Source organism: Epinephelus moara, chromosome 7, assembly GCF_006386435.1.
Source record: "Epinephelus moara isolate mb chromosome 7, YSFRI_EMoa_1.0, whole genome shotgun sequence".
Classification (NCBI taxonomy): domain Eukaryota; kingdom Metazoa; phylum Chordata; class Actinopteri; order Perciformes; family Serranidae; genus Epinephelus; species Epinephelus moara.
Window position 1 is genome coordinate 6,417,919 of NC_065512.1, and position 26,845 is coordinate 6,444,763.

The 26,845-nt window shown below is 44.1% G+C and overlaps 3 protein-coding genes across 4 annotated transcripts in view; all 3 read right to left on the minus strand.

The window, feature by feature from the left end:
• ccdc141 (coiled-coil domain containing 141) overlaps positions 1-2,116 on the minus strand; it is a 36,501-nt gene extending 34,385 nt beyond the window's left edge. Inside the window, exon 1 of the mRNA XM_050048844.1 lies at positions 2,040-2,116. The gene's annotated coding sequence lies outside the window, so the exon portion shown is untranslated. The remainder of the gene's footprint in view (positions 1-2,039) is intronic.
• A 1,953-nt stretch (positions 2,117-4,069) lies between these two features.
• On the minus strand, positions 4,070-19,657 carry si:dkey-230p4.1 (trichohyalin). Of its 2 annotated transcripts, none has more exons than XM_050049247.1 (28): positions 19,519-19,657; positions 18,091-18,261; positions 17,877-18,014; positions 17,638-17,715; positions 17,483-17,553; positions 17,218-17,383; positions 17,007-17,113; positions 15,709-16,113; positions 15,467-15,593; positions 15,229-15,372; positions 14,988-15,136; positions 14,559-14,708; positions 14,289-14,367; positions 13,874-13,951; positions 13,527-13,673; positions 13,325-13,434; positions 12,104-12,245; positions 11,837-12,030; positions 11,370-11,497; positions 7,871-11,118; positions 7,651-7,782; positions 7,090-7,578; positions 6,909-6,995; positions 6,018-6,170; positions 5,031-5,180; positions 4,894-4,950; positions 4,763-4,822; positions 4,070-4,677 (listed from the first exon to the last, which is right to left on the minus strand). In XM_050049247.1, the coding sequence occupies exons 2-28, from the start codon at positions 18,229-18,231 to the stop codon at positions 4,447-4,449; spliced, it is 7,161 nt and encodes a 2,386-aa protein (XP_049905204.1). In that variant the 5' UTR covers positions 18,232-18,261; positions 19,519-19,657; the 3' UTR covers positions 4,070-4,446. The 2 variants fall into 2 exon arrangements, with proteins under 2 accessions (XP_049905204.1, XP_049905205.1); XM_050049248.1 differs by having other exon boundaries at positions 18,091-18,285.
• Positions 19,658-20,880: 1,223 nt separating this feature from the next.
• The window catches only part of tspearb (thrombospondin-type laminin G domain and EAR repeats b), a 20,263-nt gene continuing 14,298 nt past the window's right edge, over positions 20,881-26,845 (minus strand). Inside the window, exons 12-16 of the mRNA XM_050049253.1 lie at positions 25,936-25,994; positions 25,269-25,445; positions 23,462-23,640; positions 23,245-23,346; positions 20,881-23,170 (exon numbers count right to left, since the gene is read on the minus strand). Coding sequence (XP_049905210.1) covers positions 23,017-23,170; positions 23,245-23,346; positions 23,462-23,640; positions 25,269-25,445; positions 25,936-25,994 — 671 coding nt within the window. The 3' untranslated portion in view covers positions 20,881-23,016. The remainder of the gene's footprint in view (positions 23,171-23,244; positions 23,347-23,461; positions 23,641-25,268; positions 25,446-25,935; positions 25,995-26,845) is intronic.

Sequence of the window (26,845 nt, forward strand, 5' to 3'; positions counted from 1 at the left end):
GAAAAAACTAACACACCCTACGAAGACTGTTCTGTGACCAGGAGAACCTGACGGACACACTTTAGATTTGACTGAATTAGTTTTTGTTGCTTCTTCCTACAGTCATTTCCTGTTTTCTGGTATTTGGGGACCAAATTTACTTTGTAGTTTGTGCTCTCTATGATTGTTTTCATCCAGAAGTTTAATCTTTTCCTCCTCTGTCCAAACAAACAAACAATCTCCATGGAAACTGTACATCTGTAAAATCTCTTTCAATGCAGTAAATAAGCTAAAAAAAAAAAAAAAATGTCCTTAACGAAGGAAACCTTTTAAGGGATTCTGTGCAAATCCCTTAGCTGAGGAGAAATATATAGTATCAGAATAGGTGCCAATTAATTTCTTGTAGACTGACTAATTTATTTATTGATTGATTAATCGTTGCAGCTCTACACTGGTTCACTTGAAGTAAACATACTGATCAGTATTTGTCAGTGATGGTTAAACCTTTATTATTTTCACAACCTTTTTCTTCTTCCATGATGTTTTGTCATTAATTAAAAAATCCAAATTATTTTCTTTGTGTCATTGAGACTGAATTTGTTTTACCAGTACGTCTATCATGAGGCAATAAGCCGGTGTCTGTTTTGTTTATCGTCCAGAGAAAAGTACGACTGACCCTCTCCCAGAGAATCCAAACATCTTGTCTTCCGGTCAGCGGTGATGCTGAACTTTGTGCTTTTTACTCTTCTTAATAGAATGTTGGGTAAGATGCTGTGTTGAGGTCGGATTCAGGGTGCAAAATTTTCTGTCCACCAGTCAAATGGCACAGGGGTCAACAACCATAACTATCAAATGAGCTGTTTTTCACCAAAACCTTCTATTCAGCGGGCGCGAATAAAACAATTCAGGCAAGTGAAATAGATGTAAAGACGCAATTAGACACGGATTCCCATCGAGTGGCGCGATGGATGCAATGGACGCAGAGCGAATGATGCAAAAGACGCAAATTAAGTGGCGCAAATTAAGCTAGTAGCATGATTTTGTGTCATATGCTAATTCATTCAAAAATCTGAACTTCAGCGACTGATTCGCACCACGATAGCCAATCAGCATTGAGATCAACCAGGGACGTATGACGGTGAGGACGCACCAGCGAAAGTTCATTCATCGATTCAGCGATTTCACGCACTGATAATGCAAGTTATTTGTGCGTATGAAGCGTGTCAACACAAAATACTCTAGCATTCAAACTTGTGCGAGTAATGTGACGCAGAAAAGAAGTATATGTAAAGTAAATGTAAAGATGCGATTAGATGCAAATTCTTGCCACGCGGCGCGATGGGCACCGATCTTCCAGGGAAGTGTGACGCTAAGGATGTTGGCCGGCAGAGGTTCATTCATCAATTCAGCGATTTCACAGGCATATGAAGCGAGTCAACACAAAATTTTCTAGCATTCAGACTCTTACAAGTGCATCACATTTGGTACGAACACAACATTACTCATGGTTTACTAGTGTTAGTAAACTATTTATATTTGGTTGTAAATTATGTTTACTATTTCAAGACTTATTAAAATAGTTGTCAATATTAATCAAATATTCTTTTGTTTATACAATAAATAAATAAATAAATAAATAATAAAATTTGAATTTTTCAATATTCAATATTATTCACAATTAATAATGAAAATATTTTATGTAATAATCAGTCAAAGCCTGTCTGTATTAATGATCATTTATAATTTCTATGATCCTCATACACAACATTATAAAATGATAAATGAGCAGAAAGTGTTAAACATCTTTATCTACAATCTTCAGCTCACCTGGTTTGATATTATAAATTTATTCACCAAGTTAATCTTTAAATATTTAGTTCATTTTAAATAATAAATAAAAAACCTGGTTTCACAGAGTAACACAAAGCAGTGATGGATTATTTTCATCTGAATTCCCTCCATGATTAATGACTGACTCTTTCATGTCTCAGCACCTTAAACAGATTCACTGCTCTTTAAAGTTTGTGATGAACAACAGATATTAAGTTTAAACACAGTACCTGAGGAGCGTTCATGGAGATCAGGGCATTTACATGCTGTGGACACTGCAGAGCCTCAGAAACACTGAGGGCTGAAGGAGAGACGCACAGGGACACAGAGGGACGGGGGGACGGACACAGGGAGGGAGGGAGCTGTCGGGGCGAGGAGGTAAAAATAGTTGTGTGGTTTTCAGTGAGATTATCACAGTGCTGAATGACACAGAGACATCTGCCCTCCATAAACAAACACTCCTCTCCCTCTGCTTCAGTGACACACTCAGTGTAAATATATCAGCAGAACATAAACTTTAATAACACAATAAACACACAGCTCCTCATTTATTAACTATCACAAACAGTAATTATGGTTAATTCCATAATTGTATGTTTTTTCAAGTAAATGAGATACTTGTGCTTCGGGTATTTCAGCTTGATGCTGCTTTCCTCTTTCACTCCACTACATTCAGGACAACACTTTTTACTCTTCTACATTTCATCAATAACTTCATAATTATACAAAATATAATTAACAAATAAATTATGTTGTAATATTATAAATTAAGATCAAATGTATTGACCCTGGAGGACAAATTCACGAGCTACGCACGAGTTTATAAAGTCTTTAAAATGAGCTGTAACATTAAAATAATGAACACATTAATACACCAATAATTATAACACAATAATATCATAAATATTATTCTAAATTGGGTCATTCTGCATGTGAGTACTTTCACTTTAGGTACTTTAAATATACACTGCTGCCAAACCAAAACTTTTTTCTAACCTTCACCAGGAGAATCTTTCTGGTAGAAAACCCTCGAGGAAAATTTCTCCCAGCTGCATGTCCAGCAGGAGGCGACTCCATTGGTTGAATCGACCTCTGTGCTTTACGACCTCAGTAAATATTTTCCTGATGACTTTATGATCTCAGTCTCTCATTTCAAGTCTTTAATACAGCAAGAAGATAACTCAGTAAATGATAGTCCCAGTAACATAGACCATAAAGCAGGGGATGCCTTATGGTGTGATTTACATGTCGCTACCACGGTGACCTGTCAGTCAGAATAAAGGCGCGGTTATACGGTGAACATTTAAATATCTATCAACTTGTTTTTGGGTGTTGTCCGAGTTTTTGTCTGTAGCTCTGGTTGAGGGTGAGAGGCTGTCAGCAGATAAACAGAGATCTGTGTGGGTACATAAAGAGGTTGGGTCATGGGGAGTACCACCAGTTGGTCCAGGAGCTTCTCCTCCATCATGGACGTTTCAAGTACTGCACTTATCCAGCAACCACTACCACCAGTTTCTCCTCCATTGTTTACCAACTGTAAACTTGTTGTTGTGACCACCACAGAAGGCCGGCCTCTCAAATCATCTGATTGGACAATGGGAAAAATGTGGAGATGATGTTGGATGCTTTCTGCTCTAAGTTTTTTGAGCTCAAGGAGTTCAGAGTGAACCCGCAAAAACGCCAGGCGCCTAGAGCGAAGAAATGTGAGGCAAAACAGCGAGCAAAAAGCTTCTACAGTCTATGGCTGAATGTTTCATCCGTCTTATGCTGCGTTCACGCTACGCAACAGCGTGACCAGCTACATTATCGACGAGTTGCCATCCGAGTGTTGCTCAAGTGCTCGGTAACGTCACAAAGAGCTCCGACAGAACATCATCCAACATTTCTATTTGGTCACAAAACATCAGTGCATTTGATCAATGTCTGAGCGCCATTTTAACGTCACATTTCAGTGCCCCATTGCATCGCTGTGTGCACCACGATACACGTAAAGCTAGCATAGCTAACATCTGATTGGTTGAAGCTTCACCGTGTCACCGGAGCACTAAGAAAAGCTGGGTTGTTCACGGTAACAAGTGTCTGGCACCAGTCACTGAGCTTCCATTGAGAATGACTCGTAGCCTGTTGCTGTCTCACTCGCAGTGTGAACGCAGCATCAGACTGACAGTAAAAGAGCAGTTGGCGCCTCCTACAGGCTGCACAGGTCATTACAGCAGCTGCAGAGTGTGTGGAGGAGACCATGGTGTTTGTTAGAAGTGAAAACGATGACCTCCAGATTATCAAAACTTTGGTTTTTATTGAACTTTACACAAAACACACAGCTGACCTCTGACCTTCACATGAGCCAGACTCACAGCTCAGACTGGAGGATCATGGGAGATGTAGTGTCGTGGCTCGGGGCTCTGACAGAGATCAGAATATAAATACAAACAATAAATAACTCAGTAAACATCTGATGAAGTTTTACCTTCAGACTGACTCATAACTCAATACAGACTGTCCCGATGGTTCCTGAACGCAGCCTGCTTTGTATTCAATGTGATGTGTTTGAAAACACGCTGAACTATCAAGCTGTTTCCATGGCGACAGCACACAGCTGATACCCTCTTTGGTCAAAAGCTTCAGTTTGTAGAGTTTTTATTTTGATTGGCTGAGGGACAGCCTAAGCTCCTCCTCCCTCAGGCTGCGGTCCAATCGCTGTGTCTCAGACTCCAGGACGGATGGGATTGGACGACGCGTGACGGCGTCCAGCGAGTCGGTGAGGTCGTGTCTCAGAGAGATCAGCCACTGACTGTTTCTGGAGGACTGCTGGATAAACTCCGCCCTCTGCTGCTGGTCCACAGCCAATAAGAGACGGAGCTGACTCACCTGAAGGGAGGAGACACAGTGACATCATCAGCATCCACCTGACCTGACCAAAACACCTGAGACTCTTCTTCTGTGGTGCTCTCACCTGCTCCTCCAGCTCCCTCACTCTGCTCCGCAGGCGCTCTTCTTCTGTGGTGTCTGCAGACTGGTGAACACACACAACAGCATTACACACACACACACACACTGATGTACCTGTGTGTTAGTGTGTCTCACCTGAGCTCTGCTGCTGTCAGTCAGCTGCTGTCTGAACTTCGAACGCTCCGTCTCCACCTGAAACACACAAACACACAGTGTGTGTACCTGTCTCAGTGTGTCTCAGAGTGTGTGTACCTGTCTCAGAGTGTGTGTACCTGTCTCAGTGTGTCCCTCAGTGTGTCTCTGTCTCTCTTCAGTTTGTCCTTCTGATTTTCCAGATGAGAGTTTTTCTTGTTCAGTCGTTTCTGTTCCAGCTCCAGTTCAGCCACCAGACGCTGCAGGACCTCCAGTCTGTCCCCCACAGCCTGACCACACACACACACACACACACACACACACACAGAGAGAGAGACAGACTGTTTCTATCTTCAGTCTGACTTTCTGCAGCTCCACTGGACTAAACTGGTGCTATCTTGGCGTCCAGTAGGCTGATGTGTTGCCATGGCAACTTATGTGTTTTGCCAGGCGAAGTAAAAACAAACTATGATGTTTAGTGTTACTGTGGAGACATGTTGATTTAGAACAGCCTCTGTAGCTCTGTCTATCTTGTCCACAGCGCTTGTCATAGTTGGTATTAACTCGCCCATTAGCGACAGTCCCGCCTGCTGATTGGTTGGTTTTTATTTTAGAGATTTGATGTCACAGTTTCAGACGAATCAGTCTCTCAGTGGAGTTGGTGGATTCAAAGGTCTGACACAGACAAGAAGTAACTAAGAAACTAGTCTCTATATACAGACTCTACATTCAGTGAATGTAGAGTCTGTAGACAAACCCCGGAGATCTTGCCTCCGGAAGAAGAGCGGTTGTAGGCGGTTTGTAGTCCGCATGATATTGACCAATCACGTTTGAGCCGGCTGCAGTTGTTGCCAGGTTAAACAGTCCGTGCGGTAAACTAATGGGGCGGAACATAATTGGCGTCACTGCAAACTCTGAATCCATCTCAATGGTTCAGCATATTTACTTAAATGTAAATGGAAGTCGGAAACAGAAATTCGCCTCCTCCGCCCAAATCAAACCGGAATGCCAAAAAAATCAGGGGTCTGCCCCCAGAGGCTGTATCACCGGAAGTCAGACACCGAATACAGCCGATGGGTTTCGAGAATGCTAAGAAACTAACTGACCAATCAGAGACACACACTGACCTCATCTGTGTTAGGCCCCGCCCCCGGGCTCTGCTCCAGTTGGTGGGCTCTCTCCCTGTAGCCAATCAGAGCAGCCTCAGTTCGCTCCAGAGCAGATCGGACACGATCTCTGTCTTTCTCCAGCTCCTCTGTCCTTTGAGTCAGAGTGTACACCTTCACAACAACAAACAAACAACAAACAATATCAGCTACAGAAATATAGGTTGATTAGTAACATTATGTGACATATAGACCCTTTTACTGTTAGTAAACAGGATGATGTTTTTTGGTGGGCGGGGCTTAGCTGGAGGCAAACAGTTCTCCACAAACATTAGCTAGCGCTAGCTAACGAGTTCTGTAGGCTTGTTTTAGACAACGGAGGAAGATGATGTGAGTGGTGCGTTCAGAAATACTCATTCTGAGTGTCGGAGCACACTCTGACACAAACTGGACCGTTTGTAAATTTGTAGCGCTGTCTGAATGTACCGCAGAGCGCACTGGAGTGAACGTGTGATTAACTTAACTGTTTGTTCATTCATGTAGAAATATAACGCTCCGTTTCTTCCACCAACAGGGCTCTCATTTTAGTGTAGAGCGTGAATTTACCAACGCACCATGTCAGGTCACTCACTCTCCGGGACCGCCAGTGTTCCTTGAATAACATCGCATCACATTTAACCAAAGTTGTCTTTGTTTTTGTTGACGGGCAGTGCAGAATAGAAGGAGTCATGGCTCAAAACCAGCCGCGGTTTTGAGCCATGACTCCTTCTATTCTGGCTCCAATAACACAACAAGACAAACACATTATAAGACTCCTGTGTAGCCTCCAGCCCTGTGGGGGAGAGGCAGCTGCACCTCCAGATAACAAACTGACCTTCAGTTAGTTCGGACGAAACTGATGAAGTTGTTTACCTCAGCTTCTCTCTGCATCAGGAGCCTCCTCAGCTCCTCTTTCTCCTGCAGCACAGAGATCTGCTCCTCCTCCTTCTCCTCCTGCTGCTGCTCCACAGGACATGATAAACAAACATTTATTAATGTGATGAATGATTCTGTTTCCATCACAGTAAAGGAAGAAACACCTCCTCCTGCTCACCTCTCCTCCTCCTCCTTTCTCCTTGTTGTCCACCTCCTTGTCTCTCCTCCTTCTCCTCCTCTGTCCATCCATCTCCTCTATGTCCCCCACTGTGGATCTGACCTGGCTCAGTTCGCCTCGACATTCCTGCACCTCCCTCCTTGCCTCCTCCACCATGGACTTCCACTCCTCCTCTTTCTCCTTCAGAGTCTGGATTTCTCTCAACAGGGCTTTCAGCTTCACCTCCTGCTCCTCCTTCACCTCTTCCACTCTGCTCCTCCACCTCACCTCAGCCTCCCTCCTCTGCTTCTCAGCCTCCTCCTTTGCCTGTCGAGCCTCCTCCAGCTCCTCCATCATCTCTCTCCTCCTTCTCTCCAGGGCCTTGGCTCTGGCTCTTAGCTCCTCCATCTCTCCTCTCTCCGTCTCTATGTTCTCCTCTCTGAGCCGTTCAGTCTCCTCCTTCTTCTCCCTCAGAGTGCTCCTCAGGCGCTCCCCCTCTGTGTGGCTCTCCTAAACAAGGAGTGTTTAACAGTTTAGTGTTTTCAGTTTCAACCACACCAGCAGGAGGCACTGTAACTGTACCTGCAGGAGGAGCTGGAGCTTGGTCATCTCCTCCAGAGCGAGTCTCAGGCCCTCCTTCATCTGCTGCTTCTCCTCCTCCTTCTCCTTCACGTCCTGCTTAGCTCGCTCCTTGCTCCCACTCAGATCACACACCTGAAGTACACACACACACAGAGTTAGCATGCTAACGTGATGCTAATGCTAAATGTCAACATGTTAATATAGTGTAGTGTGACTGTACCTGAGTCTGCAGGGAGCTGAGGTTCACCATCATCACCTCCATGCTCTGCTGCACTCCTCTCAGCTCCTCCTGGGCCTCCTCCCTCCTCCTCTGCTCCATCTGCACCTCCTCTCTGACAGCCATCACCTGCTTCTCCTTCCTCATTAACTTCTCTTGTATTTGCTCCTTCTCCTTCTGCTCCTTTTGCACCTCCTCTGTGATGACCCTCAAATCATTCTTGGTTCTCCTCAGCTCCTCTTGCGCCTCCTCCCTCCTCCTCTGCTCCTTCTGCATTTCCTCTCTAAAAGCCATCAACTCATTCTCTGTCCTCATTAACTTCTCTTGTATCTGCTCCTTGTCCTTCTGCACCTCCTCTGAGACGACCGTCAACTCACTCTTGGTTCTCCTCAGCTCCTCTTGGGCCTCCTCCCTCCTCCTCTGCTCCTTCTGCATCTCCTCTCTGACAGCCATCATCTCCTTCTCTGTCCTCATTAACTTCTCTTGTATCTGCTCCTTCTCCCTCTGCACCTCCTCTGTGATGACTGTCAATTCATTCTTGGTCCTCCTGAGCTCCTCTTGGGCCTCCTCCCTCCTCCGCTGCACCTCGTCCCTGACAGCTGTTGCCTCCTTCTCGGTCCTCATTATCTTCTCTTGTGCCTGCTCCTTCTCCTTCTGCACCTCCCCCTTGATGTGCATCAGCTCATTCTTGGTTCTCCTCAGCTCCTCCTGCACCTCCTCCCTCATCCTCTGCTCCTTCTGCACCTCCTCCCCAACAGCTGTCACCTCCTTCTTTGTCCTCATTAACATCTCTTGAACCTGGTTCTTCTCCTTCTGCTCCTTCTGCACCTCCTCTGTGATGACCCTCAACTCACTCTTGGTCCTCCTAAGCTCCTCCTGTATCTCCTCCCTCTGCCTCCACTCCCTCTGCACCTCCTCTCTAAGAGATGTCACAACTTCTCTTTTATTCATCAGCTCCTCCAGTGCCTCTTTCTTCTCCCTTTGTTCTCTCTGTAGCTCCTCCCTCAGTGCAGACACCTCCCCCTCATTCTTGTTCCTCCTCAGCTCCTCCTGTAACTCCTCTCTCTGCCTCCACTCCTCCTGAGACTCCTTTTTCTCCCTTTGTTCTTTTTTCACCTCCTCTCTGAGAGCTGTCACCTCCTTCTCAGTCTTCTTTAGTTCCTGCTGTAGTCCCTCCCTCCTCCTTAGCTCCTTTTGCACCTCCTCCTTAAGGGCTATTATCTCCTCCTGGGCCACCTTCTTCTCCCTTTGTTCCCTTTTCACCTCCTCTCTGAGAGCTGTCCCCTCCTTCTCAGTCTTCCTCCGTTTCTCCTGTACTTCCTCCTTTTCCCTTTGTTCCCTTTTTACCTCCTCTCTAAGGACAGAAACCGCCTCTCTCCTCCTCCTCAGCTCCTCCTGTGCCTTATCCCTCTCTCTCTGCACCTCCTCTCTCAGAGCTGTCACCTCCCTCTCCCTCCGTCTCAGCTCCCCAGACAGTCCTGCCTTCTCCTCCTCCAGCTCTCTGACTCTGGACCTGGCTCTCTCCTCCACCAGGAGGTGCTGACCCCTCTCAGCCTCCACCAGTCTCCCTCGCTCCTCATTCACCTCCCTCAGCTCATCCTCCAGCCTACTTTTCTCCTCCTTCACCCTTCCAAGCACCTCCTCCTCTCCCTTCCTCTTCTCCTCTGTCTCCTTCAGCTTGTCCTCTTTCCTCCTCAGCTCCTCTCTTAGCTCCTGCACCTCCTTCTCCATCTCTTCCCATCTGTCCTCCAACCTCCTCGTCTCCTCCCTGGCTCTCCTCAGTGCCTCCCTCTCTTCCTCCAACTCGTCCTCCACTTCTCTCATTTTCTCCTCCAACCCCCTCTTCTCCTCCTCCACCTCTGTCAGCTTGTCTTCCAGCCTCCTTCTCCTTTCCACCTCCATTCTCCTCAGAGCCTCCCTCTCCCTCCCATCCTCCTCCTCCCTCTCCTCCCTGTCCTGCAGTGTGGCTCTCAGCTGCTGCACCTCCTCGTCTAGCTCCTTCAGCATATGGTTGAGCTTCACCACCTCCCGTGCGCTCTGGTCAGCTCTCTCCCTCCACTCCTTCACCTCCTCCTCCAACCTATTGCAGGCCTCCTCCCCCTCTCTGGCCCTCCTTCTGGCTCCCTCACTCTCAGCCCTGGCCTCCTGCAGCTCCCTGGCCTGGGAGGAGACCCTGACATCTTTTTCTCCTCCCTCCCTCCTCTCTTTCTCCAGGAGCGCATGGGTTTCTTTCAGCAGCGCCTCCAGCTGCTCCTCCTTCACCTCTTTCTGCTTCAGTCTGTCGTTTGCCTCCTGACGCTCCCTTTCTCCCTCCTCCCTCTGCTCCACTGCTAGCCTCAGCCTCTCCTTCAGCATCTCCACCTCCTCCTCCCTGTCCCTCACGGCGCTCATCTGTCGCTCCAGGCTGCGGTCCCTCCGCTCCACCTCCTCCTTCATCTCTTCGCACTCCTCCTTTGCCACGTTCAACCTCACCCTCAGCAGCTCCACCTCCCCCACCTTCTCCATCAGCCTCCCCACCTCCTCTTCTGCTCTCCTCACTTCACCAGTGAGTCGCTCCACTTCCTCCTCCTCCTTTCTCCTCCTTCTCCTCTGATCTTCAACTCGCAGTCTCTCCTTCTCTCTCCTCTCCTCTTGTAGCTCAGAGGTTTCTTTTCTCAGTCTATCAATCTCATCCTCCAACCTCCTCCTCCATCTTTCCGCCTCCTCTGCTTCACTCCTCAGCTGCCCCATCTCCTCCTCCCTCTCCTCCTTCTCTCTTTCCAATCTCTCAATCCTGTCACAGAGAGCCTCCTCCTCCTCCTCCCTTTTCACCTCCTCTTCTCTCGCGCTGTCCTCCATCCTCTTCACCTCCTCTTCCAGTCTCTCCTTCTCTCCCTCCGCCTGCTGTATCCTCTCCAACATGTGGCCGAGACGCAGCTCCCTCTCTGTCACCTCCTCCCTCAGCTTCTCCACCTCCTTCTGTCTCTCCCCCTCCTCCTCCATCAGTCCCTCTACACGCCTCCTCAGCGCCTCCACCTCTCCGTCCCTCGTCCCCAGCTCCTCGCTCAGCGCCTCCCTCTCACTCTGCCAGGCCTTCCTCTCCTCTTCCTCTTCCTTCCTCCTCCTTCTCAGCTCCTCCACCTCCTCCGTCAGTGTCTCCATCTCCTCCTTCTGCGCCTCCCTCTCCTCTTCATCCTTTTCTCTCCTCTTCCTCTCGTCTTCTCTTCCGGCTGTCACTCTCTCCAGCTCTGCTCTCAGACACTCGATCTCCCCTTCACAATAAAAGCACAGTTAAAAATATTATTAATTAAAGATAATATTAATTAAACACAAAAACAACTTCCGCCATTTATATTACTACTAATAGCACTACTACAGTAGAACTTCTTCTTCTGCTGCTGTTAACACTACTGATACTCTTTGCAGTGCTTCTGTAAACACAGCGCCCCCTCAGTCTGAGAGCAGTGTCACTTCCTGTTCTTTATACTTTGCTGACAGATGTTTTCACACGTCTCACACTGACCCTGCAGAGTCTGTTTGGCCTGCTGCAGAGTGTGAATGTGTGTCATCAGCTGACATCTGTCCACCTCCGACTGGGACAGCTGCTTCTGCTGCTGACTGAGCTGCTGGTGGAGAGACACCGACAGAGACCTGCAGACGAGGAGAAAGAGAGAGAGGGTGGGAGCGTTCAGAAAGTGATGACCTCCTGGTCTGAAAGATGAAGCCACCAATTGCAGCTCCTCTAATGGCCACTTGAGTCAGTCCCCACAGACGCACATGTTATAATGTAGAAATAAACATGTTTACAGCCCGAAGCTAAATTCAACATTTACGACAACTGTACAGGAGCTGAATTTTTATATAACTCACCTGTTTACATTTATTAAGGCTTAAAGTTAACATAATGAAGGGTGTGGCCTCTTTGAGTGACAGACTGTCCATCCTGTCTCAAGAAGACGCAGACGAACTAGTCCACATATTTGTTCCTACCTCAGCTCCTGCAGCTCCTCCTCCAGCTGCTCCCTGTGTCTCTGCAGTCTGTCCTGCTCCTCCTGCAGCCTCCTGATCTCCCTCTGCTGCTCCTCCAGCTGCCTGTCTCTCCTCCTCGCCTCCTCCGCTGCCTGCCGCAGCTGCTCCTGCGCCTCCTTCAGCTCCGCGCACACCGAGGCATGCTGGGAGGACAGCTGAGGAGCATAGACACATCACATACCACAGAGGTGTAACACTGTCACATGACTGTCACCTCCTCCTCCTTACCTCCTCCACCTGACCTCCATCCCTCCCTCTCTCCTCCATCAGGGAGACCAGCTGTCTCTCCTTCTCCTCCATCATCATCTCCATCTCCTCCTCTCTGCCTCTCAGCTGACGGATGATGTCGGCCTCCCCCTCCCTCTGCGCTCTGGACAACACAAAACATTACTGCCATTCAATATTCAGAACCAGGATTCAATGTTAGCGATCAGGATTCAATGTTTTCAATCAGGATTCAATGTTTATAATCAGGATTCAATGTTTATAATCAGGATTCAATGTATTCGATCAGGATCCAATGTTTATAATCAGGATTCGATGTTTTCAATCAGGAGTCAATGTTTATAATCAGGATTCAATGTATTCAATCAGGATTCAATGTTTATAATCAGGATTTAATGTTTACAATCAGCACTCAATGTTTATAGTCAGGATAAAATATTTGTAATCAGGATTCAATGTTGACAATCAAAATTCAATGTTTATAATCGGAATAAAATATTTGTAATCGGGATTAAATGTTTACAATCAGGATTAAATGTGTTTACTCTGGATTAAATATTTATATTAAGGATTAAGTGTTTACACTCAGGATTAAATGCTAACAAATAATTAATGTTTTTAATCAGGGTTTAATGTTTACATTTGGGATTAAATGTTTATACTCTGGATTAAATATTTTTTATTCAGGATTAAATGTTTACTATCAGGATCAAATGGTTGTCATCAGGGTTAAATGTTTATATTCAGGATTATATGTTTATGCTCAGGATTAAATGTTTACATTCAGGAATAAATACTTGTAATCTGGATTAAATGTTGACAATCTGGATTAAATATTTTTTATTCAGGATTAAATGTTTGTCATCAGGGTTAAATGTTTATTTTCAGGATTATATGTTTATGCTCAGGATTAAATGTTTACAATCAGGATTAAATGTGTATACTCTGGATTAAATATTTATATTAAGGATTAAGTGTTTACACTCAGGATTAAATGCTAACAATCAGAATTCATGTTTACATTCAGGATTAAATATTTTTTATTCAGGATTAAATGTTTACATTCAGGAATAAATACTTGTAATCTGGATTAAATGTTTATTTTCAGGATTATATGTTTATGCTCAGGATTAAATGTTTACATTCAGGAATAAATACTTGTAATCTGGATTAAATGTTGATTAAGGATTCAGGTACAAACATTGTTGTGGAAACCAGACTCACCTGAGCTGGCTGCAGTCCATGTTAAGTGTTTTGACCTCCCTCTGTAGAGAGCTGACCTCTGACCTCACTGCCTGCATCTGCGATTGGCTGTCTGACAGCTCACACTCCAGCTGCAAACACACAAACACAGGTTTCCTTCCCAGAATCCTTTGAGGCAGGCAGCATCACTGACTGACAAGACAGGTGAGGAGAGCAGCCGTACCTGCAGCAGCTGTTTGTTCAGATCTCTCTTATCTGACGCCAGGGACGAGTTCAGGGCGGCCATTTTGTCCAGAGCATCGCGTGCCTCCTCCACCTCCCGCTTCAACACACACTCAGAGGACGAGAGACTCAGCACAGTCTCCCTTGACTGAAGGTGGAGACACAGAGGAGGAGACACAGAGGAGGAGACACAGAGGAAGGGACACAGAGGAAGGGACACAGAGGGGGAGACACAGAGGGGGAGACACAGAGGAAGGGACACAGAGGGGGAGACACATTAAAGTGCAGGCCTACAGTTTCTGATCTCTCAAAAGAGGACATCGTTGTTTCATTAAATAATAAACGTACCTTCTGCAAAGCGTCTCTGGCATCAGCAGCTTCTTCTTCTGCTCTCTGTCTGTCCAGCTGCTGTCTCTCCATCGCCCCCTGCAGGACAACAGGCGGACGGAGGGAAACAAGTTATCGGGTCTGTCTGTCTCGATTTATCTTTCTGTCCCTGAATGATAATTATCAAACAGCGGTGTAACAATACAGGTATTTGTATTAATCATTCAGTAGAAGGCTTTCGTTTCGATACGCATTACGAACCGAGTGATATGTTAACCCACCCTGTTGATTTGGAAAATAAATCTACAGCTTAAACTGTGTTTAATAAAATGTTCTCAGCGTACCAGCCCACAGGACGGCACATATTGTATGTCCCTCCCACCCCCAAACCAGACTTAAGTGAACTGTTACACCCTTAGAAACTAAACCTGATCACCTTCAGAGTGTGGATCTCCATGCGGTGCAAAATTTCTCTCTCAGTCAGCTGGACGTTCTCCAACAGCTCCGTCTCCACTCTGAAACAAAACCAGGGCAACATCCGACACATTATAAACAGCAACACCACTCAAACATCTGTTCATCAACAAGACAAAGAAATGTTCTTGTTTTACAACAGACGCTGCAGATATCTGGACACTGAATAAAGAAATATCAGCATCATAAATAAGATCATTCACCTGTGATCACCTTTAAAACATTTCTTTACCTTCTGAGTGTTTGAGTCTCCAGCTGTCTGCTCCTCTCCTCCTGTCTGTCTCTGTCCTTCCTCAGTCTGTCTCTCTCTGTCTTCACCTCCTCCTCTCTCCTCTGCACCTCATCCACCTGCAGACGCAGCGACGACGACGCCTCACGCTCACTGTGACACACACCCACACACACACACACACAGAGGTCACTGTTGGATCAATCTGCAGAGGTTTCAGGTGTGTGTGAACATTGAAGTCTGCAGATGTGTTCAAAGATAAACTCAAAAACGGGGGCTTTTATTGTGAAGCATCTACAGGAAATGAAATGTTGATCGCTGAATTAGCCAAACTTTAATCAGCAGCTTTGAGGTTTGTAAAAGGGGCGAGGGAATGCATTATGTCAGTGAGGGTCCTCACAAAGTTACAAGAACAAGAATGTGTGTGTGTACCTGTTCAGCAGGTCCAGAGTGTGTGTGAGCTCCAGCTGTGTGTGCTGAGTGTGTTTTTTCAGCAGCTGGTTGTCGTCCTCCAGCTGTTTCAGTCGCAGCTGCACAGATGTCTTCTCCTCGCCGAGCCGCCGCAGAGAAAGCTCCGCCCCCTGATAAACAACACACACAGATCAGAGTCATTAACCCCTCCCTGACCTCTGGGCTGCAGCCAAGAGTGTTTCCCGCTGTGTGTGTGACTGACCTGCAGTTCCTCGTGTCTCCACTGCAGGGCGCTCTCAGCGTGGGACAGGACAGACAGCAGGGAGGACAGGTCCAGACTGAGGACGCTGTCTGAGGATACACACATTGAACTGCTGCTGCTGCTGGTGGCGGACAGGACTCTGGACTGGAGACATAAGAACACACTGACATCTGTGACCTTTGACCTCTGTAGGTCCACAGCCTGTGTGTATATGTGTGTGTAGTTGTAACAGACTCACCAGTTTGACCACAGCCTGACTGACAGACTGAAGACTTCTCTCTGTGTCTCTGTGTCTCTCTAACTCTCTGTCTCTGTCCTCCCTCTGACTGTCCTCAATCTGCAGAGAGCGAGACAGCTCTGCAATCCTGACAGACAGACAGACAGACAGACAGACAGACATACATTGATTTTAAAGATAAGACAGACCTTTATGGATCCAGTTGTCTCAGTGTCTGACTGAACAGCAGGACATGGACTCACCGTTCTGTCAGCTGCAAGACTTCCGTCTCATGAAGATGCGTTAACTCTGAGATCTCTCGCTCCTTCTCCTCCCATCTGTCCTGCTCCTTCTCCTCCCATCTGTCCTGCTCCTTCTCCTCCTCCTCTTTGTGCTCCAGTTCTCCTAATGAGAAGGTTCCCAGGGTGGAGGAGGAGATGTGAGGAGGGGGAGATGGTGAGGAGTCTGCAGGATGGAGGACCAGGGTGGAGGACAGAGGAGGAGAGGAGGACGGCGGGGGGAGGTCAGAGGGGACAAGAGGGGGAGGCACAGAAGAGAAGGGTTTGATGGGAGGAGCGCTGAGCCTCAGGGAGGAGGAGACGGAGTCACAGCTGGACAGGAGAGAGGAGGAGAGACGAGAAAACTCGGCCCTCAACTCCCACAGATCCCTAAAGACAGAGAGACAGGTTGGTCAACCTACATCAGGTTGGTCAACTTACATCAAGTCAGTCAACTTACATCAGGTTGATCAACTTACATCAAGTCAGTCAACTTACATAAGGTTGGTCAACTTACATCAGATTGGTCAACTTACATCAAGTCGGTCAACTTACATCAGGTTGGTCAACTTATATCAAGTTGGTCAACTTACATCAGGTTGGTCAACTTACATCAAGTCAGTCAACTTAGATAAGGTTGGTCAACTTACATCAGGTCGGTCAACTTCTATCAGGTTGGTTAACTTACATTAGGTTGGTCAACTTCTATCAGGTTGGTCAACTTAAATTAGGTTGGTCAACTTCTATCAGGTCGGTCAACTTACATCAGGTTGGTCAACTTAAAACAGATCAGTCAACTTATAACAGGTCGGTCAACTTCTGTCTGGTCGGTCAACTTCTATCAGGTTGGTCAACTTACAACAGGTTGGTCAACTTACAACAGGTCGTTCAGCTTACATCAGGTTGGTCAACTTACATCGAGTTGGTCAACTTACATAAGGTTGGTCAACTTACATCAGGTCAGTCAACTTAAATCAGGTTGGTCAACTTAAAACAGATCGGTCAACTTATAACAGGTCGGTCAACTTACATCAGGTTGGTCAACTTACAACAGGTCGGTCAACTTACAACCAGTCGGTCAACTTACATCAGGTCGGTCAACTTACATCAGGTCGGTCAACTTACATCAGGTCGGTCAATTACATCAGGTCGGTCAACTTACATCAGGTCGGTCAACTGACAACAGGTCGGTCAACTTACATCAGGTCGGTCAACTTACATCAGGTTGGTCAACTTACATCAGGTTGATCAACTAAATAGGTCTCACAAGTATGGAGATGTACCTGTCGGCGGCGGTCTTCACGCTGTGACACTGTCGTCTCAGAGCGACCACAGACCTCCAGACTGACAGCAGTCGAGCCTGCTGCTGACCCACATGACCTGTGTGACACTGGAGACACACACACACACACACACACACACACACACTTCAGTCTAATTTGGCGCGACGAGATTTCACACAAAGTCAATGCAAAGACTCTTAAAAGTACACACCTCCCTCTCTCTCTGCCAATCATCCTCTCTCTGCCCCGCCTCCTCGACCGCTCTGCTCCAATCAGATGTCAGCTTCTGGAGGTCCTCCCTCAGGGCCTGGTTGGCCTGCTCTGATTGGCTGAGCTGCTCCCGGAGGAGAGCGTTGGTGTCAGCTAAACCGACTGACCTGAGGAAACACACACAGATGAGACACACACAAACAATATATATATACACAGGTGAGACACACAGGTGAGGCTGACACACACACAGGGCTGATACACACCTCTGTTGTTCCTCCTCCAGCCTGATGAGGGCGCTCTCCAGAGAGTCACTGTGTTCATCTCTGATCCTCCGCTGCAACACAAACACACACAACTACAGTTCACAACATCTGGACCACTGACGTCACACAACAATACACAGTAGTATTAGTCTGACCTCAGTGTTGATCAGCTGTGTGTGTTCATCCTGCAGCTGAAGCTCCAAACGCTGACATCGATCTCTGTACTCCAACACCTGCACACACACAATACTGTCAGTACTCCAACACCTGCACACACACAATACTGTCAGTACTCCAACACACAGCTGAAACTACAGCTGATACTCTGATCTGTGTACTCCTGCAGACAGTAACAGACCATATTAATCGTTCATATAACTGAATATTAACTCACCTTGTTCTGCAGTCGGTGGATGAGCAGAGCCTGTCTGGCCTCCCTCTCCCTCCCCTCCCTCACCCTCCTCCTCACGTCCCTCTGCTCCGCCTCCAGCCGCAGAGACAGGGTGAGCGGGGGGGACACTGACTGACACAGCTGAGGAGAGAGACAGGTGTAATGTTAACATTCACCCTGCTGATCACATGACCTCCTCCTCCTCACCCCTTCTCACCCTCTCATTCAGAGCTCTACTCCTCGACTCCAGCTCCTCCCTCTCTGCTCGGCTCTCTGCCAGCTCCTCCTGCAGACGACACACCTCCTGTTTGAGCTCCGCCTTCTCCTGCTGCAAACCAATGAGCAGCTCTGACTGCATGCTGACAGGTCGACCTCGCCGTCAGTGAACCTGGACGGAGACACAGAGATACACCTGCCAACCTTATCACTGTGCAGAAGGAAGAGTGCATCTACTCATGGACGAGAGGTTCATGCTCATGACAGCGTGTGATGTAAACTCTACTGAGCTGTAACGTTAGCTGGCTCAGTGGTGCTAGGTGAGCTAGCAGTAGATGCACTCTTCCTTCTGCACAGTGATACAGTTGTCGGGTGTAGAAAGAAAATACAAGGTGTGTGTATTATCTTGACTAAGAGGGTCATACTTTGTGGAAGGAGACGCTGCTGTTGAAGTAAAGTATTTTTTAGAGGGTCTAGTTTCATTATATTGGAGAGAAGGCCGATATCCCTATAGCCGTGATCTCCAACACTCACACCAAAACTATGTAGACCAATAAATAATACCACAGGTTAGAGCAACAATATGAATTTTTGATTTGGGGTGAGTTGTATGTATGGTTGCGTGTAGGGACTTGTTGCTATGACGACAGCCTCTCCAGGATTCTGCTGACTACGTATATGATGGACAGGTGGACGAAATAACAGAAACACAGTTGCCATAAAAACCACACAGTCAACTAAATACTTAAATATAAATTCATCATTTACATTAAGTATTAATGTTAATTTACATGAATCCAAAACCAACAGACAGGAAAACACTTCACTGCAACTACTGTAACTACATTCAGCTGACAATACTTTTACATCAGTCAGGTTTTGAAGGCAGGATTTTACCTTGTAGTGGAGTATTTTCACAGGGTGGTATTAGCACTGGTACTGTAACGTTAGAGTAAAGAATCTAAATACTTCTTTTACACTGAACAATTGAAGTAGTAGCAGCAGTAGCAGTGTGTTGTCTGGTAGTTCCTGTGTGTCAGTGTATAATCAGCATGTTATATTGTAGTAGTTGTAGTATATTGCACCAGTAGCAGCAGTAATAGCAGTAGTGGCAGTATACCGTTAGGTTGTTCCTGTGTGTCAGTGTATAATCAGCTTGTGTTGAGTGTTAATCTGTTAAACAGCAGAGGCAGCAGAATAGATATTAAACCTGTTAAAATACCAACAAACGTGTTCACATTCCGGTCAGCACCGGTTCAGTCATCTTAACTAACGGCTGTTAAACCACCGGACACAGAGACGTAACGGCTGGAGATGAAATTAACAGTTATTAGAGGAACTAACGTTAACTCCTGACTGCAGTTAGCATGTTAGCATGCAGTTAGCATCAGCAAAACAAACAATAAATAAAGTGAATTAAAGTTCGTACCTGCTGAACCGGAAGCTGCTGAACGAGCTTCACTCACAAACTGTAGAAAACAATTGGACACTTAATAAAAATACACATCTGCGTCATTCATTCCGCTAACAGGCTAACACTACCTGTTGTTGTTAGCATATTCAAACCGGGAAACATAACCCTTCACCCCGGTGACGTAGAGGTCACGTGACTGGAGACAACGCTGCTGAATATAAACAGCGACACCTGCCGGGAATAAAATAAATAAAATACAGAATTACACTAAATAAACATGTAAAATAGTAAATAATAAATGCATAGTAACAATAATAAAATAGATAAATAAACTGAATTAAAAAGCAAAAGTATTTATGTCAGCTTCAACTGAAAATAAAATAAATAACATTAAAAATAAATTTAAAAGAAAAAAACTAAATATAAAAAATATTTTTAAAGAACTACATAGACTTCAGTTCTATTTGTTAAAAAACAAAATTCTAAAATATTTTAAACAAAAAGTATTTTATTGTCTTCAATCGTATCTTTTTCAGGCATTATAAAATATTATAAATATAAAAACAGTTAAACAGAAAAAATATAAAAACAAATTTAAAAATATTTTTGATAAACTATTTTGAAGACAAAATAAAAAAGCTTACATTAAAACTAATTGAAAGCAAAAAATATATAAACACAAATTTTTAAAAATTAGATTGACTTCAATTGCATATTCAAAAAATAATTTAAAATATGTAAACATGAATTTAAAAAAGTATTTATATCGACTTTAAATGTATATGTAGAAGACAAAAAATGTACATTAAAAATTATTTAAATAGAAATAATTATTAATAAAAATAAAGGTAAAAATAAATTTTGAAGATTAGATTAGATTAACTTTAAATGTATAATTTGAAATTAAATATAGTTTAAACAAAAAGAAAAGATATATTTATATAAGTTTTCACTCATTTAACTGTGTAAAATCTTTAATATCTCCAGCAGCAATTATCAAAATTAGAATCAGACTCTGGTTTATTGCCAAGAAGGTTTACACACATGGACTTTGCTTTGGCATTTTGGTTCAAAAACAAGAATCATAGATATAGAATTAGAAAAAATATCTTACTATACTATTTAAAATATGTACAGTGTAAATGTTTAAAATGAAAGAACAACAGCAATGTCCAAATATACATTGTAGGGCATGTTCATAGTATTAAGAATAAAAAGGATGTTTAGTGTAAATAACGTGATATGATGTGAAAATCTATATATTAATGTAATGTTGTATAAATAGAGATGAAATCATAGACAACTGAAACTGGACACAAAAATAAAACCAAACTGGAGCATGAAATCACAACGTCAGAGATAATGAGGAGAATTTATTATCAGATGAAGATTCTAACATGGATAAAACCGTTACATTCTGAGTTATAAATTCTGCTTCAGATAATGAATTGTTTATCATGAACAATAATATATTATCACTCCAAGTCACATATTTAGTACTACAGTTATTTAGGATTTATAAGCAAACACAACACAAATATAATAAATTACTGTTTGGCTATACAATAATATTTAAAAAGCACCTGTGGGTCTGTTATTGTCTGCAGTGGTGTGACTGTATTTACTGTGACAAAACAGACACACTGTGATAAATGTATTTCATAAAGACACAAACCTATATTTCATAATTACAAGTGCACAGCACAGATCTCAGCTTACAGTAATATTAGGATAATATTCAGTTTTAAACAGAAACATTGTAGAAAATAAGTAAAAAAGATTTTTAACAAAGCTTTTCTTTGGTTTAACACAACGATGCTACATCACACAAAAACAATATATTCTGCTTTAATATATCAGAAACATCTGAAGCCTTTCATTAGAGCTTAACAGCCAATTAATTTATAAGTTATAAAGTTTATTTCATTTCTTCCAGTTTACAGTGTCAAATAAATTAGTCACTTTTGCTTTGCAGAGCAACTTTTAAAATAACGTCACGATGAACTTTGCTGTGTTGCTTTAGTTTTACTTCTGTTTGTATGTTTAAGGTTATTTTGTCGCCACAGCAGAGTCAGACACAGACTTAAGTATATTTGTCTCGATTTCCTTCAGGTTAAATTATTTACTCATTTTTATAATCTATGATATTTTATCAGTTGAGCGTTTTTATTGTAGCTGTGTGCTGTTTTTCCTCCTCAGTGACCTTTTCCTGATGCAGTGGGTCGTTGGCTCTGCACCGTTACACTGCAGGGCTGAAAGTGAGACCTGCTCCACCCCAGGTGTTCAGTGTCTCTTCACCACCTGCTTAGATTTCGGGTCTGTGTAAGAAAAGTCCTGATTACTATTGTTAGCATATGAGGTTATGGAGTCCTGAAGATGACGTCGCTTTAACAAAATCACGCAACAGGGTTAAAGGGGAGGCAAAGATACTGGCTGAAAACTCTCCCTCCTCCTCTTCATCATCGCTCAGTGAAATGAAATCCATTCAGCTGACTTTGACTACATGGAAACTAATATAGATTAAAGAAACACGCCTGTAAAGACAACAGCAGTACCGACCAGTAGCTGAAATTACAACAAGACATCTGAGGAGCTTTGAAGGGTCTTCCTCTCCTGATGGCTTTCATGTTCTCTGATGTCATATGCCCACGAACAGGCAACAGGAAGTCAAATAACCACTGGTTACAACCAAGGTCTGCAGAAGACCATCTCTGAAGCAACAACACCTTGTCCAACCTTGAAGCAGATGGGCTACAGCAGCAGAAGAGTCCAATAGAGCACCTTTGGGATGTGGTGGAACGGGAGATTCTCATCATGGATCAACTGTGTGATGTCATCATGTCAATATGGACCAACATCTCTGAGGAATGTTTCCAGCACCTTGTTGAATCTATGACACCAAGAATTAAAAAAGGAGTCCAACCCTGTATGAGCAAGGTGTACCTAATAAAGTGGCCCGTGAGTGTATGTTAGCATGTTGACAGCTATCAGATGAGCAGCAACATTTTTGACTTAAGTTTTCAGAGTCCTCTGAATATTAGGGATGAGCGAGTACACCATCATCTGGATCTTTAAACCTGGACCTTGTTGTAAATGAGCCCTTTTATTATATTCGAAAGTTTATCTTTGCCCACCTGAGCACTCCGCCCTCTCTCAGTAGAGCTTAACATGACCTAACTCTTTTAAATAACTGTATAAGAAAGTGCTACATATATAAATTTAAGTCATTATTATTCTAAAATCCTGAAGAGGACGCAGCTTAAACATTACATCAGCAGGATCTGACTCCTCCTCTGCAGGCAGAGGGTGTGAAGTGTCTCAGGATTTAACTCTAAAGACTTCACTCAGCTCTGAAGAAAACACAGGTGTAAAAAGATGGTAAATTATAAGTTTTTGGGGGTCTGAGTTAATGACCATCAATGTCTCAGCAGTTTTTAAAAGTCAAACTTTCTTCTGATGTTTCTGAAGCAGAGGTTGCAGCAGAGTGCGAGCAGCTGCAGGACGGAGTCTCATTCAGTAAGTCCTGAGTTTGAAGACCTTGCTGAGCCTGGAGGTGGCGCTGGAGTAGACGAGGAAGGAGCCCTCGTCGGTCCTGAAGTATTCCCAGTCTCTGCAGCCGAACGTCGGCAGACTGTGGACCGGGACGAAGCCCTCGTAACCCTGCCACCTGAAAACACAAAAAACACAGAGATAGTACCCTACAGATACAGTCTGCAGTGACATGTGACAGGAAGTACTCACCTGTAGACGATACTGTTCAGAGAGTACGAGCTGCCGTCATGAGAGTTGGCCACCACCAAGAACTTCTCATCTCCGATGGTGAAGAACTCCCAGTCCACAGCACTGAACACAGCAACATATAAAGTCTCTTTAAAGGGCAGTTCCACTGTTCTATGTTCTTCTGTTCTCAATCTTTGAAACACGACATTACTCTCAGAGACTCCACCTGGAGATTCACCTGTGCGTGAGGATGTCCTGGAAAGGGATGAAGGTCTGTGTGAGCGTGTTGAGCTCGTACACGGTGGAGTTGATGCTGTAGAGACTTGGGCCGCGTTCTGAAACCTTCTGACTGTTGGCGACGGCGAGAAAGAACCTGCCGTCGATCTGAAACGTCTCCCAGTCTGTCGCTCCCACCGTCTACAGGGAGAGGAACAAACCAATGGTTGTGAAGGAGTTTTGTTGTGTTACAACCTTTAGCCTTGGTCAGTAAAGGAAAGGGATGATAGTTATGCTTTAGGCGGAGGGAGTACAGCTGCCCAGATAAGGGTGCCGAGCCAGCTTCGGTCACAATAAGCACAAACACAGACACAGAACTGAGGAGTCATCAGTGTGTTTTTAATTGTGGGTGTAATGACTCCTGCAGCCTGTAGAGGACGCCGGCAGAGTCTGTATCTCAGCCTGTGAAGTGAGATCTATTTGTAGATCTATTAGAGGAGGTGTAAACAGAGTTTAATGTGTTCTGGCTGCGACAGTTTCTGTCAGAAGTTGAATTAAAGGTTCAGCTGGTTTCATGAAGCTTTAACATGTTTTTTGTGGTTTTAAAATCCAATAAAAGTCTCAGTGAGATGATCCGCCCTGACGGACGAGTCCAAACAGTCTGCCGCTGGAAACCCCCTCACACATGCACACGCACACACACACACACACACACACACACATTAATTACACTCCTCTGGTTTCCTGTTTTAATTGGAGGCTCTCATTTCCTTTTTAATCAGAGCGTCATGAACTAACCGAGCTGAAAAAGTAAAAAGACATTTTCATAAATCTGAAAGTGATTTTAAAGAGTTGCTTTCATGTGAGCGTCTCTCATCATATCTACAGCTTTATGACTGTTTGACCTTTTTACTGCAGGACGTCCTGCCTGCAGAGTTATTACAGGTGTGAGTGAAGGAGCAGGAAACACTCAGCCTACAGGCTGCAGGTCACCTGTGTGTATACGATCTTATTTCATCAATGCAAAGTTACAGCTATGTTATACTAAGATTATTTTGTCATCTACTAATCTCCTGTACTCCACTTTCTCCAGCTCGTCTTTTGTCTCATGAAGAGAAAAAGTCATCAGTGGAGATTGAACTCTTTTGTAGACACTTCTATTTTACAGGGTCTGACTGGAAACACTGGGCATGATAGTGAAGTTAAACTGGGTGTTTGTTTACTTCCTGTGACATCAGCATATACTCTCCCAACCAAGAGAAAGAACAATGAGGTCCTAAAAGACTGTAAATGTCCCTGTAATCCAGAGAGACACGTCTTCAATCAGCAGTAAGACTTAAATAACTCAGCCGTGAGTCAGCGGCTGTTAGAGTCTGATTCACTGTGATTACTGAGATAATCCTCTTCATCATGTCTGTCTGCTCTCTGCTGTCAGCCAGCTGGGAGCACCTCACCACACTCACCTGGACAGGTAGAGTCACCTATAGAGGTAGAGACTCACCTGTGCAGGTTGACTTACCTGTACAGGTAGAGACTCTCATCTACAGGTAGAGACTAACCCGCACAGGTAAGGATTCCTCTGCACTCTAACTCAACTGTAATCTTTGGTGAATATACTTCTTCTGCTTCTTCTCAAGTTATTTTTATCACAGTGTCTTTTCTGAAGCCACCACTGGAGGGCATCAAATCTGATCTAAAGTGACTTTAACCAACTGGTTGGATTAAAAAGTAGCAGGAAAGTTTTTGGATATCAGAGACAAAGTTCTGGAAGCAGACCCTGAACCTGCTGCCATCAGATCTACAACACAAAGACAATAACAGACACTAACCGGGATGCTCTGGAAGGTCTGGAAACATCCGTTAACCCAGACGTAAACCACAGAGCTGATGATGGTGGTCTGACCGTTGAAGGTGTTGGCGACCACCAGGAAGTGGTACGGTCCGACAGAGAAGAACTCCCAGTCATATGCTCCGGATGTGGACAGAGTCTGATTCACCTCAAACAGCTAAAGGATGAGAAAGAAGACAAGAGAGGAGGGTCAGATGAATGGTAAATGGACCTACACCTTAATAGCACCTTTCTAGTCTCTCTGACCACTAAAAGCACTTTTGTTCCACAGAGTCACGTTCACACATTTACACACACTACTTTGACATGCAGACAGGAGGAGCTGAGGATCGACCACCAATCTTCTGATTAGTGGGCAACCCACTTTACCTCCTGGCCACAGCCATTATAGGACAAGACAGGAGAGGATGAAAGAGGAGAGGACAGCGTGTTTATAACGACAGATTGTTCAAGAGGACAGCCCGTTTGTGTGGACAGTTTAAGAGGAAAGCATCTTTGCAAGGACAGCTCGTGAGGACAGTGTGTTTATGAGGACAGCGGCGTGTTTGTGAGAACAGTGTTTGTGAGGACAGTGTGTCTTATGAGGACAGCGGCGTGTTTGTGAGAACAGTGTTTGTGAGGACAGTGTGTCTTATGAGGACAGTTACCTGTGTGTTTGGGTTCCACCTGTAGATGAAACTGTGGATGTTGTGGTTGGAGTCTCTGGCTGAGGACACAAAGACATGTCTTAATTAAACTACCCGAGAGACACGTCAGCAGCCGATCAATGTGATTATTGATAATTACAAACTTTATTATTGACTGTTTTTAATGTTATTTGTTTTTTTTTTTAACTATTAATAATTATCAATGTTATATATCAATGTTATTAACTATTCTTATAGTAAATTAATGTTAATAATTAGTATCATTATTATTATTATCACCAATCTTACTATAATTTCTTTTCAATATTATATTAATTATGATCAATGTTATTAATAATTGTTATTATTATTCAGTATCGGACCAAAAATGTGGAGTAAATAAACTGTTTTCTTTAACTGCCATTTAAAGGTTTTTGATTAACGATGCGAAACACATCAAACAAAAAAAATTAAATAAGATAAAATAAAATAAAATCACAATTTTCCCACGGGGATCAATAAATTATTCCTGATTTCTGATTAATAATGTAGGATACATATTCACCGCTCTACTTCTTTGTTACTGAACTTGTTTTGTAGTTTTTGAGAACATCTTGAGAATCTGCTTTCTCTACAGTCTGTTGTTTATTTGTTTACAGGTAAACAACTTAACATGTATTAGTAACACACTAACATTAACTTTTCAGAGTTTTGTAATTCTCTCTTTTATTTTCTGCTTTTATTTTGAAGGCCTGAGGTGACATCAAAAGCTCTATTGATCGAGACATGAACTGAGATGACATGTTGGACTGTTCCTTTAAATGTGTGTGTGTGTGTGTGTGTGTGTGTGTGTGTGCGTGTGTGATCTAACCACAGTACACCTGCATCATCAACTGACTTTTTTCTTTCTCTCTTTCAGTGTTTTTCTTTC